The sequence below is a fragment of the Drosophila elegans genome, unplaced genomic scaffold (assembly GCF_018152505.1).
Source record: "Drosophila elegans isolate 14027-0461.03 unplaced genomic scaffold, ASM1815250v1 contig_183, whole genome shotgun sequence".
Taxonomy (NCBI): domain Eukaryota; kingdom Metazoa; phylum Arthropoda; class Insecta; order Diptera; family Drosophilidae; genus Drosophila; species Drosophila elegans.
The window spans coordinates 6660608-6672960 of record NW_024545550.1 but is presented as its reverse complement, the minus strand read 5'-3'; the positions used below and the strand labels follow the sequence as shown (position 1 = coordinate 6672960).

At 38.8% G+C, this 12353-nt stretch overlaps 2 protein-coding genes across 7 annotated transcripts in view; both read left to right on the top strand.

The window, feature by feature from the left end:
* Positions 1-1154: 1154 nt before the first annotated feature.
* Positions 1155-9921, top strand: LOC108144324 (ATP-dependent 6-phosphofructokinase). 4 transcript variants are annotated; one of them, XM_017269026.1, is made up of 12 exons: positions 1155-1213; positions 1263-1371; positions 1422-1492; positions 1546-1879; positions 3027-3128; positions 4232-4573; positions 4640-4794; positions 6050-6158; positions 6880-7068; positions 7439-7881; positions 7935-8777; positions 9206-9921. In XM_017269026.1, the coding sequence occupies exons 1-12, from the start codon at positions 1170-1172 to the stop codon at positions 9342-9344; spliced, it is 2880 nt and encodes a 959-aa protein (XP_017124515.1). In that variant the 5' UTR covers positions 1155-1169; the 3' UTR covers positions 9345-9921. The 4 variants fall into 4 exon arrangements, with proteins under 4 accessions (XP_017124515.1, XP_017124514.1, XP_017124516.1 ...); XM_017269025.1 differs by lacking the exon at positions 6050-6158 and adding an exon at positions 5206-5314; XM_017269027.2 differs by lacking the exon at positions 6050-6158 and adding an exon at positions 4909-5017.
* A 682-nt stretch (positions 9922-10603) lies between these two features.
* LOC108144344 (neurogenic protein mastermind) overlaps positions 10604-12353 on the top strand; it is a 74065-nt gene continuing 72315 nt past the window's right edge. Inside the window, exons 1-2 of one of the 3 annotated variants that reach the window (XM_041707487.1) lie at positions 10604-10882; positions 11339-11435. The gene's annotated coding sequence lies outside the window, so the exon portion shown is untranslated. Of the gene's footprint in view, positions 10979-11338; positions 11436-12353 lie in introns of all 3 variants that reach the window. The other 2 variants (XM_041707488.1, XM_041707489.1) reach the window with 2 other exon arrangements.

Here is a 12353-nt window from a genome sequence, read left to right as displayed (position 1 = left end):
TGTTAAAGGAACGTGGAGAGAACGGAAAAATACAGAAAATATATAATTGTTCATTGCTATTTTTTATACATGTCTTACATAAAACAAAAGGGTTAAATCTACAATTGCAATTTCTTTGTTGTTTTCTCTTGGTATAAACAATTGTGAAAAGCATAACTCATATAATACATACATATATATCCAGCAATCTGTCAAATGAATTTTCGAACGAAGTCTTATTACCCGGAAACGGAAGTAAAGTCATTTTTGTTAAATGTGCAACATGGCGAAGGCACGAGTTTTATTGTGCGCAATGTCTGCACAATTTTCCAATTTATTTCGTTATTTGGGTAATGCCTCTCTGAAGTGTGTAAGCCCAGAAAAACGTTTTCCCGTCAAAGAAACAGCCATCAATTGTTCCTAAAATCTGGCGAATGTTTCTGAAAGTTTAGTTTTATAATTCAAAAAGTTTTCGACTTCTTCAAATAAAACAATTGCAGCCTGCGAATCAGCAATGGAAATATTAAACAAAAAATTTAAATGAAGATCGAATCAAAATACATAAATATTGCAAACTAAAACTATTCGAATTTTTAATTTAAATACAAAAAAAAATTGCATGTGTATTGAAAGAAAATATATTATTGTCCAACAAAACGGTAACATACAGAACATATGTATGTATGATAAAAGTAAATGTATATTTTCGCAATTGAATTTATCGCTATATTATGAATGTGAGGAATATAAAAAAAAAAAAAAAAAAATATATATTTAAATAAAAGAAACACTTTTGCCGCAACGCTAATAAGTCGAATCCCAAGAACATATAAAATAATAATATTGTGAAACTGCAATACATTCATGAAACAGAGTAAATGACAACCAGATTAAAACTACCGGGTGTAGGCGTAAATTGTATGCATATAACAGAGGCAAAGATTGATGTATGAGTGGAATATTTAAGTTTATTGAAATTACAGTTTCTTAATTACCAACAAAAAAACCAAAAAATTAAATAAATAATACAAAAAAACCAACAAAATGCGTTTTTTCTCGAATTTTCTTTTTCGATTAAAGTTTCCCTGTGCAAACATGTCACAAAAGTCCAAAAATGTATAGGAAAAATTTAGAAAATTGAAAAAAAAAAATAAAATGTGCAACATTTAGTAGGCAAAATTTAATTTGGCATGCATTCAAACAAATTTCGAGTTTTAACTAAATTTAAGCCCTTGTAAGTAGCTGTTTTATAACTTAATTATAACCTTTAATTGTTTTTTAAGTTTTTTGGAATTTAATGGGGGGATACCAGAAGTCCGCCCATTTCATGGAGTCCAAACAAAGAATTCTTTACCAGGGAATCTAAACAAAGGTCCCATTCTTAACCGAAAGGTAAGAACAGGAAACAATCGAAACATATTGAAATATTTCTCCCCCATCAGCTCGCATTACCAGGAATCAATCACCAGTGTACACGAAGTCATCTGGACGATAATTTAGGCAATTCTAAATTGTGTGTACAGTCTTTAATTATTTAGAAATAAACCTCAATCGATTCCTTCACAGCTATAAAGAAATTATTTTTTTAAAAAGCAAACAAATTATGAAACTGCATTTAAGAAAGTCCAGTGATTCTGGTGATAAAAAGGACAATAGCACTGGTAAAGAGAATAGAAAGGATAACGCATTTAGGCAACCATGTGGACGACACCGACCAGTGGATTTTCTGACAAAAGATTATAATGACTTCATAAATTCTAAAAAACTTACTAATAGTATTGCTAGAAAGAAGAAGAAAGCTGAATCAAAAAGGAAATGCGGTAAATCCCTTGAGGATCTACGAAAGTGTTTGAGAACTATGCAAGACGTTATTGATTTTGTGCACCCTGTCAGGCCTTATGTAAGTTTTATTATTTTAACGAAAGTAAAACCAAATATTAAAGCAACACCACATTTTTGAAAACCATCACAAATTTGCAATATTCTAAGATAGAATATAAAAAGATCTAGTTTTTTTACTTCAATTATGATGATTAACGTTCAAAAGTTCGGTCAAATATAAAAGTTTCTATATAATTTCCACTAAGAGATAAAAATACTCATATTTTCTGTTTTAATTACAAAGCAATATACAAATTTGGATTTATGATTAAAGTTTGACTGATTTATTCCTTTTTCATATATTTTTTCCATATCTAGTTAAAATGCATTAATTAAATGATTTTTAAGCTAGAGTATTTACACCATATTAGTTACAAAAGCCGCTCCCCTTTTAAAACCCGCTAAGAAACGGTAAAAATTCAAAGTGCCCCCACTCGATATATCGCTCACACCCACCGATAACAGCTCCAAAATGAACCCACACCCAGCGGTGAAAGCTCGCGAAAGCTTTTACTCGCCCAACCGCAATCAGCTGATCAACAGCTGAACAATTGTGGCCTGAAGGTAAACAAATTACTGAAACGGTATTTTCCGCCCGCTGCTAATCGCGAAAAGTCCGTGCATAACAGATAATACCATCCAAGTTTTAACACAAAACCGTAAAAAGTGAAGAAATCGCGGTGGGACGAGAACGTGGGAGGATTTAAGCCACCCAGAGTTTGCATTGCATCAGTACGCACTTACAGCCAGCCCGTGACTGTGTGCGTGTGTCCGTGTGTGTGTTGTGTATGCGTCTGGGCCTGAAGGTCACCTTGAAACGTCAAAAGCAAAAGCGAAACTTGTGAATACCGCCTGTGAATGTACATACATCGCTAGACACTGAAAAGCCACGGCAAGGAGCAGTAGTAGTATTTAAAGCCCATTTTGGATACAATAGCCCAGCTCCAGCTGTGTGGTTAAGATATAGTTAAAAATCGGGAAGTACCATCTACCGATAGATAGTGCTTAACAGGTCCCTTTTCCTATAGCGTGTGTGCTTGTGAGATATATATCCCTTATTATATCCGAGATACAGATAATAGAGTGGGAGGAAAAAAAAAAAATAAAAATAAAATAGAAAAATGAACTCCGAAATTAACCAACGATTCCTGGCCCGCGGCTCGCAGAAGGACAAAGGACTGGCGGTCTTCACCAGCGGCGGGGATTCCCAGGGCATGAATGCCGCCGTGCGGGCCTGTGTGCGTATGGCCATCTACTTGGGCTGCAAGGTGAGTGGTGACCTCTGTCAAGTACTTTACACACCCCCGCAACCCCACATGAACCCAGAAATTTACGTAAAACACCTGGTAATTTGCTTATCAGCACCGCAGCAGCACCAGCAGCAGCCATTGAACCATGGCGATAGGGTTTTTTAAGCCAGTTAGATAATCTCTAAACGGTACGAAAAGAAATTCTTCGGCGCGACAAATCAAGAGTATATAAGTATATATGCACATTGACATTGGGTTTATTTCGGGCCACTCTCACATGCGATTTATTTCGGCCAATTTGTTTCGTTTTTTGTTGTCGCTCTTGGTTTTCTTTTCGGCTTGTCTTCCTTTTCAAATAAGTTCTTTAATGTTATAGGGAAGTTTTTTTTTTGGTAGTTTTTGCCCTCTAAAATATGCAAATAATTGCTCAATTGCGGTTCATTGAAATTGATTAAAATCCATTTCTTTGAATTCAATTTGTTGGGGGTCAATAAAAGTGAAATTTATGACACGCGTCGAAAGGCAATTTGTTAGCTACATATATCCTATACAAATAAAATGTGCTTTTGTCTTTAGTGTTCCAAAGTCTGCTTTGTTTGGAATCACACCTAATAATCAGTAATCTAATCTAAATAATCAAATGTGTCTATGCATCATTATTGTTTGTTTTATTTTTTCACTTTTTAGTAGACATTCTTTACAAAAATATTTATTTATTGGATTTGAAGAAATGTTTTAAAAGATACTTAATGAAGCAATTAATAAATCAATTAAACCAAGAGTATCTTAACTTATCATACATATATTATATTATTATTATATTTTATTATCTATCTATATTTAATAAATTAAAAATTATTATGCATCATTAGAGGAGTGTAATTTTTTGCATTTTGTCGGATACTCAGTCTGCAAATAGTTATGGTTTTTACCATTCTAATGTTTCAATACGATTTACGTTTAAAGCAATATAAAATTTACTGTTAATGGTTTCTCGCGAATTTAGTTATCAAATTTTAATGATTCATGTTAAATGGTGTTGATGATGTCATGCACCATAAAGAAATCTCTTTTCTGGATTACACAATTTCAACATATATTTCATATCTTTCCCCGCCAAGGTCTACTTCATCCGCGAGGGCTATCAGGGAATGGTCGATGGCGGCGACTGCATCCAGGAGGCCAACTGGGCCTCAGTCTCTTCCATCATCCACCGTGGTGGCACCATCATTGGTTCCGCCCGTTGCCAGGACTTCCGTGAGCGTCAGGGTCGCTTGAAGGCCGCCAACAACCTGATCCAGCATGGAATCACCAACTTGGTGGTGATCGGAGGCGATGGCTCCCTCACCGGTGCCAATTTGTTCCGTCAGGAGTGGTCCAGCCTCCTGGATGAGCTGGTGAAGAACAAAACCATTACCACCGAGCAGCAGGAGAAGTTCAATGTGCTGCATATCGTGGGATTGGTAAGATATTTGGGCATTTTCCTTAAGAATTATTACTTATGGTATAATTACTATAATTATTCACAGGTGGGCTCCATCGACAACGATTTCTGTGGCACGGACATGACCATCGGCACGGACACGGCCCTGCATCGCATCATCGAGGCCATCGATGCCATTTCCAGTACCGCCTACTCTCACCAGCGCACCTTCATCATGGAGGTCATGGGTCGTCATTGCGGGTAAGTGGATGAATGCCCAGGAAATGTGCCAGCAAAGTGGAGGGGGGAGTGTATTAGCCTAAGTGTCAGTGATTAATTGGGATTTTAGCTAATGCCCGCACCGACTATCCCTAGCTATCTGCCGGTGGTAGCTGGCATTATCTCCGAGGCAGACTACGTCTTTCTGCCCGAGTATCCGCCGCCACAAGATTGGCCCGATCGACTTGTCCTTAAGTTGGAACAGGCAAGCCCAAACGGAAATCTGTTGAATGTCGGATCATTTCGCACATTTCTGTTTTGTTTTTTTTTTTTTGTTCGATGCCAGTACCCTGTCGATCGATCTTAATGTCCACATTCCACATGCCACAGCCCATCTCCCAGCAAACTCCACCCAACCCCTTTTGACTAATATTTTGTAATATATTTTTGCAGCTATTTAGCTCTTGTGGGCGGACTGGCGTGCGAGGCGGATTTCATATTCATTCCCGAAATGCCGCCCAAGGTCGATTGGCCAGACAGGCTCTGCTCCCAGCTGGCCCAGGCAAGATGCAGCTCTATTTCCCATTCCATCTGCACTGCGAAAAATCGTTATAGTATCAGGGAAAATGTTCTGGATTAAATAGTCAATTGCATTGGGTTATCCTTAAATATGGATTCAACTTTCTCGATTTCTCATTTTTAAAACAGTTCTTGTTGTAAAGCTAATTTTTCGAATATAATTGGTTAACCATATAAATTAAAATTTTAAAAATCTTTATAAATAGGGTACATTAAAAAATATACTAAAAATTGCACTAATAGAATTAGTTAATAAAGTTTTTCATAAAATCGATCAAGTATCGAATCGAGAAAGTCGAATCTTATTTAAACAGATAACCTGCAAATTTAAATGATCTTTAATCGAGAATATGGTTCCTGTTTGTAGACAAAGTTTTAAACTTGAATGCAGCTGTCGTCGCTTAGTTTCAAAATTAATGCCTATGTAGTACACAAGTACTCTTAAGTACACTATTTTTTTTTGTTACACTTATTGAGAGCGACACATGCCACACAAAAGCTTTTTCTTATTTTCCGCTTGCTGCACACGAATGTTTCTCTATGAAAAAGAAACAGAGACACGGAATGAATTACGCACAGTTATTGTCTGTACAAGCATACCCAAAATCATATTGTAACTAATCTTAAGTTTACCCCCAGATACTCCCAATCCCCTAATGATCTTCCCCGGCATTTGTGAAACATTTTTCATTTTTGTACTTAATCTTTTGTTTTTTAGTTACTTAGCCATATCGGCAGCCATAGCCACAGAGGCTGATTTTATGTTCATACCCGAGGAGCCGGTGTCAGTCGATTGGCAGGACGAGATCTGTGCCAAGCTCCTGCAGGTCAGGCCAAGTGTCCTACTCTATCCAATTAGTTTCTAGTTAATCTTTTGTCAAAGTTTGAATTTTCCAAATTTCTACTGCTTTGTTTTTGGCCTTTTTGATGGGCCGAAATTTCGATGGCGATAAACGGCTTCTAACATCTATTTGATTTACTTGTTTGGGTATTTGGGTCTCTGTTTTTTGTACTCCTCATGATGTCACTGAGTTCCTTTGTTAACTTTCCCAACTCCACTAACCCTCATCCTCGTCTAATCGATCTGTAAATCTTCATAAATTTTATACATATCGACTTACTGTGACTTGTGCGTTTATTCTTCACATTTCAAGTTATTATTCAGTTACAGTGCGTTTCAAACAGAGAGAATTATGTCATTATATCACTGTTCAAATTGCATTTTCATCAAATTTTATTTGAATTCGATCAAATCAATGTTAATAAAATAAAATACATTTATTTTTAATCAAATAGACTCTTTTGCAAAGCCTGTAAATTTAACGTTCTGAAACGCACTGTACTTATAAGCTCGCTGACACACATTTTGTTCAACATTATTCAAACATCAAACGACAAAGCATTTGTAAAATACACATCGTAGAAAAGATGATGTCCATTCATCAAGCTTCTTCATAAGTTGTTTGTGCGGTTGTAGTTTTTGTGTCACCCACCAACAGAATTTTTGTAAATATATTTTAAAACACACTATACGTTATTAACTAACAGGAGCGCTCTGCTGGCCAGCGCCTGAACATTGTGATCGTGGCCGAGGGCGCCATGGACCGCGAAGGACATCCCATCACTGCCGAGGATGTGAAGAAGGTGATCGACGAGCGTTTGAAGCACGATGCCCGCATTACGGTTTTGGGTCACGTGCAGCGCGGTGGCAATCCCAGCGCCTTCGATCGTATTTTGGTGAGTATTTTTGTTTATCACATTAATCTAGCTACTGTAGTACCTACAAAATTAGAATTTTTATCAGTATTTTATGCTAAATTTCCTTTTCTTTGGTAGTTTACATTTTGTAGCATACTTTTTAAGGCAATCCTTATTTTGTAAAATCTAAAATCTGGTTGTAAACGATGCAGCAGCTGCATGTGAAATACTCAAATCCGATTATTTAGTTAATCCTTTAGCTCAACGATTACTCATTTTTTAAGGCTGCCGATTAAAGATCTTTGTAAATGCTTCGTGTTTTTTATTTTTAATATAGTTTATATACATAAATGCAATAACTAAGATCTAAACAAACATATTTTAAACTAATGCAATGACCCCTTTTCAGGCCTGTCGCATGGGTGCTGAGGCCACTTTGGCCCTGATGGAGGCCACCAAGGAGTCGGTGCCAGTGGTCATCTCTCTGGACGGCAACCAGGCCGTTCGTGTGCCGCTGATGGAGTGCGTGGAGCGCACCCAGGCGGTGGCCAAGGCCATGAAGGAGAAGCGCTGGGCGGATGCCGTCAAGCTGCGCGGTCGCTCCTTCGAGCGGAATCTGGAGACCTACAAGATGTTGACGCGCTTGAAGCCCCCCAAGGAGAACTTCGATGCAGATGGCAAGGGAATCGAGGGCTACCGTCTAGCTGTGATGCACATTGGAGCTCCAGCTTGCGGCATGAATGCGGCGGTGCGCAGCTTTGTGCGAAATGCCATCTATCGGGGCGATGTGGTGTATGGAATCAACGACGGTGTCGAGGGACTCATTGCCGGAAATGTCCGCGAGCTGGGCTGGTATGTTGTAGCCATCGTGGTCTCATGCCCGTCTAATTCTAACCCATTTCCAGGTCCGATGTCTCCGGATGGGTTGGCCAGGGTGGCGCCTACTTGGGCACCAAGCGAACTTTGCCCGAGGGCAAGTTCAAGGAGATCGCCGCTCGCCTCAAGGAGTTCAAGATCCAGGGTCTCCTGATCATCGGTGGCTTCGAGAGTTATCATGCCGCCGGGCAGATTGCCGACCAGCGGGACAACTACCCGCAATTCTGCATCCCGATCGTGGTCATCCCATCGACGATCTCGAACAATGTGCCCGGCACAGAGTTCTCGCTGGGCTGCGACACCGGCCTGAATGAGATCACGGAGATCTGCGACCGTATCCGGCAGTCGGCCCAGGGCACCAAGCGCCGTGTGTTCGTCATCGAGACGATGGGTGGCTACTGTGGCTATTTGGCCACCTTGGCCGGTCTGGCCGGTGGCGCCGATGCCGCCTACATCTACGAGGAGAAGTTCTCCATCAAGGACCTGCAGCAGGATGTCTACCACATGGCCTCCAAGATGGCCGAGGGCGTCTCCCGCGGCCTGATCCTGCGCAACGAGAAGGCCAGCGAGAACTACAGCACGGACTTCATTTACCGCCTGTACTCGGAGGAGGGCAAGGGCCTCTTCACCTGCCGGATGAACATCCTCGGCCACATGCAGCAGGGCGGCTCGCCCACACCCTTCGACCGCAACATGGGCACCAAGATGGCCGCCAAGTGCGTCGACTGGCTGGCCACCCAAATCAAGGCCAATGTGGACGCCAACGGCGTGGTCAACTGCAAGTCCCCGGACACCGCCACGCTGCTGGGAATCGTGTCGCGGCAGTACCGCTTCTCGCCGCTGGTCGACCTCATTGCGGAGACCAACTTCGAGTGAGTACGGTGCTGGGAATCTTCACTCCTAAATCTGAAAGTTAAAGATAAGGGGATACTTTTACAAGGAAAAGTGCAAATTTGATTTGAAATTTGAGTGCAGTTTTTTAAAGCAACCTTAAAGCTTTTATATCGTTCGATTTTAATAATGACTTTAAACATTAAAACTTAAACTTAGATATGTTTTTTAAAACCTTTAAAATATTACTATCAGCTACTTGTTTATCAGAACAATAAGTTGTAATTAATCAGTTTGCCTGAGAAATGCTTATAAGTACATATTGTATAGATATTAGATTTCTTTTATCCTAGGTTTTACTCTTTAGGTTTTTTCTAAAACTTATATATCCTTTTTCAATTTTTATTTAATTTTGCATATTTCCTCTAATAAAACCCAAACTAATTCAGATATCCTTCTCTTTTCCCAGTCAACGCATACCGAAGAAGCAGTGGTGGCTGCGCCTGCGTCCCCTGCTGCGGATCTTGGCCAAACACGATTCGGCCTACGAGGAGGAGGGTATGTACATCACCGTGGAGGAGGAGTGCGCCACCGACGCCGTCGCCTAGGCGGGGATTCCCCACTTCCGCTTACCTACCGCCTCCATCGCTGCATCGAAGCATCTCTGTACTCCTATCCGCACCCTCGAATCTGTCTCTGTGTTCGCTTTTTGAGTTGTTTTGGCACCGCATCCGATCCGTTTTATGGTTTCATGACAACGACCAGACGAGGAGGCCCATGACAGCAGCACATACGAAAGTATTTCATCATCTACAGACGCATACAACACGCACAAATACATAACTTATTTATATTGCCCGCCAGTCGATTTTCTTATGATTTCTCCAAATATCGTATTCTTGAATACTGAGTCTCGAATACCGAATAACGTTAATAGTTGATTCTACATTGCAGCCGTTCCCAAGTGTCTGCAGACCTGTTAGCGGACACCGTTTCGTATGTTATCGTAAATTGTTGGCTCCTCAGCCCAACTAAATTAAATGTTAAAGTATTTACACAAATTACCCAGTCAACGGAACAAATTCTATCTCCAAAGTGTTTTTCGAGAATTGTTATCGAACGAAGCAATGATCTATTTATATCGACGTGCTAAATACATAATCAAAGACCTGTAGGCACAATTTATTTCATAATGGTTTTTTTATTGGTGGGGTAATAATATAGTTAATAACCCTGATACAAATCCTTTTTGTTTGTTTCTTGGCAGATTCTAAAATTTTATAAAAAGTTTTAAGGTTCTTAAAAGTTTTTAATTAATTAAATTACGAATATAAGCCTTAGTCCTGGAAAATACTTGTATTAACGGTCAGAAGTGCGCTAAACGCCCGGCAAAAGGAATTGCTTTAAATTTCAAATACACGCCATCGTTGCCACCTTTCACCGAAAAATGTAAGAGATTATTAAAATGAAAATTCATCGGTGGATAGATGGAGCTTCCTTTTCCCAATCTTAAAATTGGCCCAACAAAATTGTATATTACTTAAAGGCGATATTTTGGTTATCTTTCATATTTTTGGATTGAACTTTTAATTCGGTTCCGCGGTGAACTTGCAGCTGCACTGCTTAACAATGAGAGTGCGCAGTTCAGCTGCAGAAATTTACCCCGGGACCAAATTACAAATTCAAATTGAACCGTGAGAAAATTAAATTTTCAGATTTTTACCTATATGGCATCACTGAAAAAGAAATGTTAAGAAATCGATACTTCTCAACAGAAATGTTAAGAAATCGATAATTTTTAACAGAAATGTTAATAAAGCGATAATTTCTGTTAGTTGTCGGTGAATTTTTTTTTTCGCGTTCAAAAGAAAGGTTGTTTTACGCTCCGTCGCGGTTTTTGTCGCTGTTTTAGCTCGAAAACTCGCGTAAAAAATACACTTAGCGAACTAACTGAAAAGTGAATACAAAGTGAACAAAAAAAGAGATAAGTGTGTACACAAATACAAAATAAAAACAAACAAAAAAAAACCAATGAAACAAAATTTTGGCGGCGTTCTTTTAATGTTGTCCGGAATCTGTGTTTGATTTTTCCGGCTTGATGCTATCGAAACAGTTTAATTGTCTAACAGTGTATAGCGAGATAAAAGTAAGCAAATAAATATTATTATTTTAAACTAAAAATGCAACCCTCAACAGCGTCCTTTGCATTGGTGTGCGTTTATATGCATAGGTGTGCGTGTGTGTAAGTGCCTGTGGATATTATGTTGCAAGGGAAATTGCCGCCTGTAAATTGTTTATGTTTAAATTGAGACGAACAGAGAGTTTTTAAATTGCAGCACTAGCATTTACCGTTAGGCGAGAGTAAAAACATTCAACAAGTCACTAACTAAAACAAAAGCAAAGCGGATCACTCTCTCTTGTGCTCTCTTTCTCTCTTTGAGTTTTAAGTGTGTGGCCGAGTGTTTTTGCCGTGTTTTGTTTTGATTTTCATACACGAATACAAAGCCAAAGAGAGAGAAAGAGAGACAGAGGAGCGCTCTATTGCTTGTTGTTGTTGCATTTACCATCTAACAAAATTGTGACGTACTTGTTGTTGTTGCAGTTGTATTAAAAGTCAAGCAATTATCAGTGCTAAACAGAAATAAAATACGAAAATAAAAAGAAATCAAAATCAAATTGGATTATCGCCCAGCTTCTGGGTAAGTAATTTTACACTCTTATCGCCTAATTAGTTTATAGTTTTTATTTGTGTGTGGGTGGTTTTTGCATTTGAAACCAGTTTTATTTCGGGTTTATATGCTTTTTTTTCTTATTTTGATAAGACCTTGAAGCGCTTTTCGTGTAGAACTTCGTTTGATTGATGTTGTTTATGCTTGAGGGAGCTTGAGTTAAAGCTCGGCTTGTGTTTTTAAAAATAGATCAAGACCAGTTTTTCGAGGCTTTGAAATTGCCAAATAGTTTCCTAAGCCGCAACTGCAGTTTACTGTTGTTGTTGCATCGCCTAGAAAATGATGGATGTACAATTGCCGCTATCTCGCTCTGTCCATGCATGCCTTTTCTTTCGCACACCCAGAAGTTGTCGGTTGAGTTTTTACGGCCGTCTCTTTTGTGTCTTTTCATTTATTTGCTTTTGTCTTTGGGCTGATGACTTTGTTTTGCCTTGTTTTTCGTTCTCTCTCTCTGATTCTATTTCATCTTTGATCCTTCGGTTTGATCCTTGTAGGTAGCATGAAGAGTGTGTGAGAGAGTTACCGTTGATTCATTCACTTAAATCTGTAAGATACTTCAATGTTCTGCCTTTAAACCAATTCGAGAAATATCTTTGATCGCGAATTTCTGTTATTGGGAGTAGTAAACTAACTCCAAATAATTAACCTGAGTTAGAAATAAAAAAGTTTTGGGTTTTACCTCTTTCGATTATGTAAATATTTCGTAAACGTTTTTTAAAAAATTAAAATAAAAAAGAAATTACATTTTTTGGGTTACTAAAAGTAAACTTATAGAATTTGGAAGCTCGAATTGAGTTTTCAACGCTAATCATTTAATCTTTATATTCCGCCAAACTATGTACTTGAGCTTAAGTCTTTAGAAGGTACTGTCAAATAGATTAGTTAAGA

Bases quoted from the DNA above. Each gene is read 5' to 3' on its own strand.
- LOC108144324 (XM_017269026.1), top strand. From the start codon at position 1,170: ATGCATTCAAACAAATTTCGAGTTTTAACTAAATTTAAGCCCTT. The intron at 1,214-1,262 runs GTAAGTAGCTGT...TTGTTTTTTAAG, and splicing joins TTAACTAAATTTAAGCCCTT to TTTTTTGGAATTTAATGGGG. The intron at 7,069-7,438 runs GTGAGTATTTTT...ACCCCTTTTCAG, and splicing joins GCGCCTTCGATCGTATTTTG to GCCTGTCGCATGGGTGCTGA.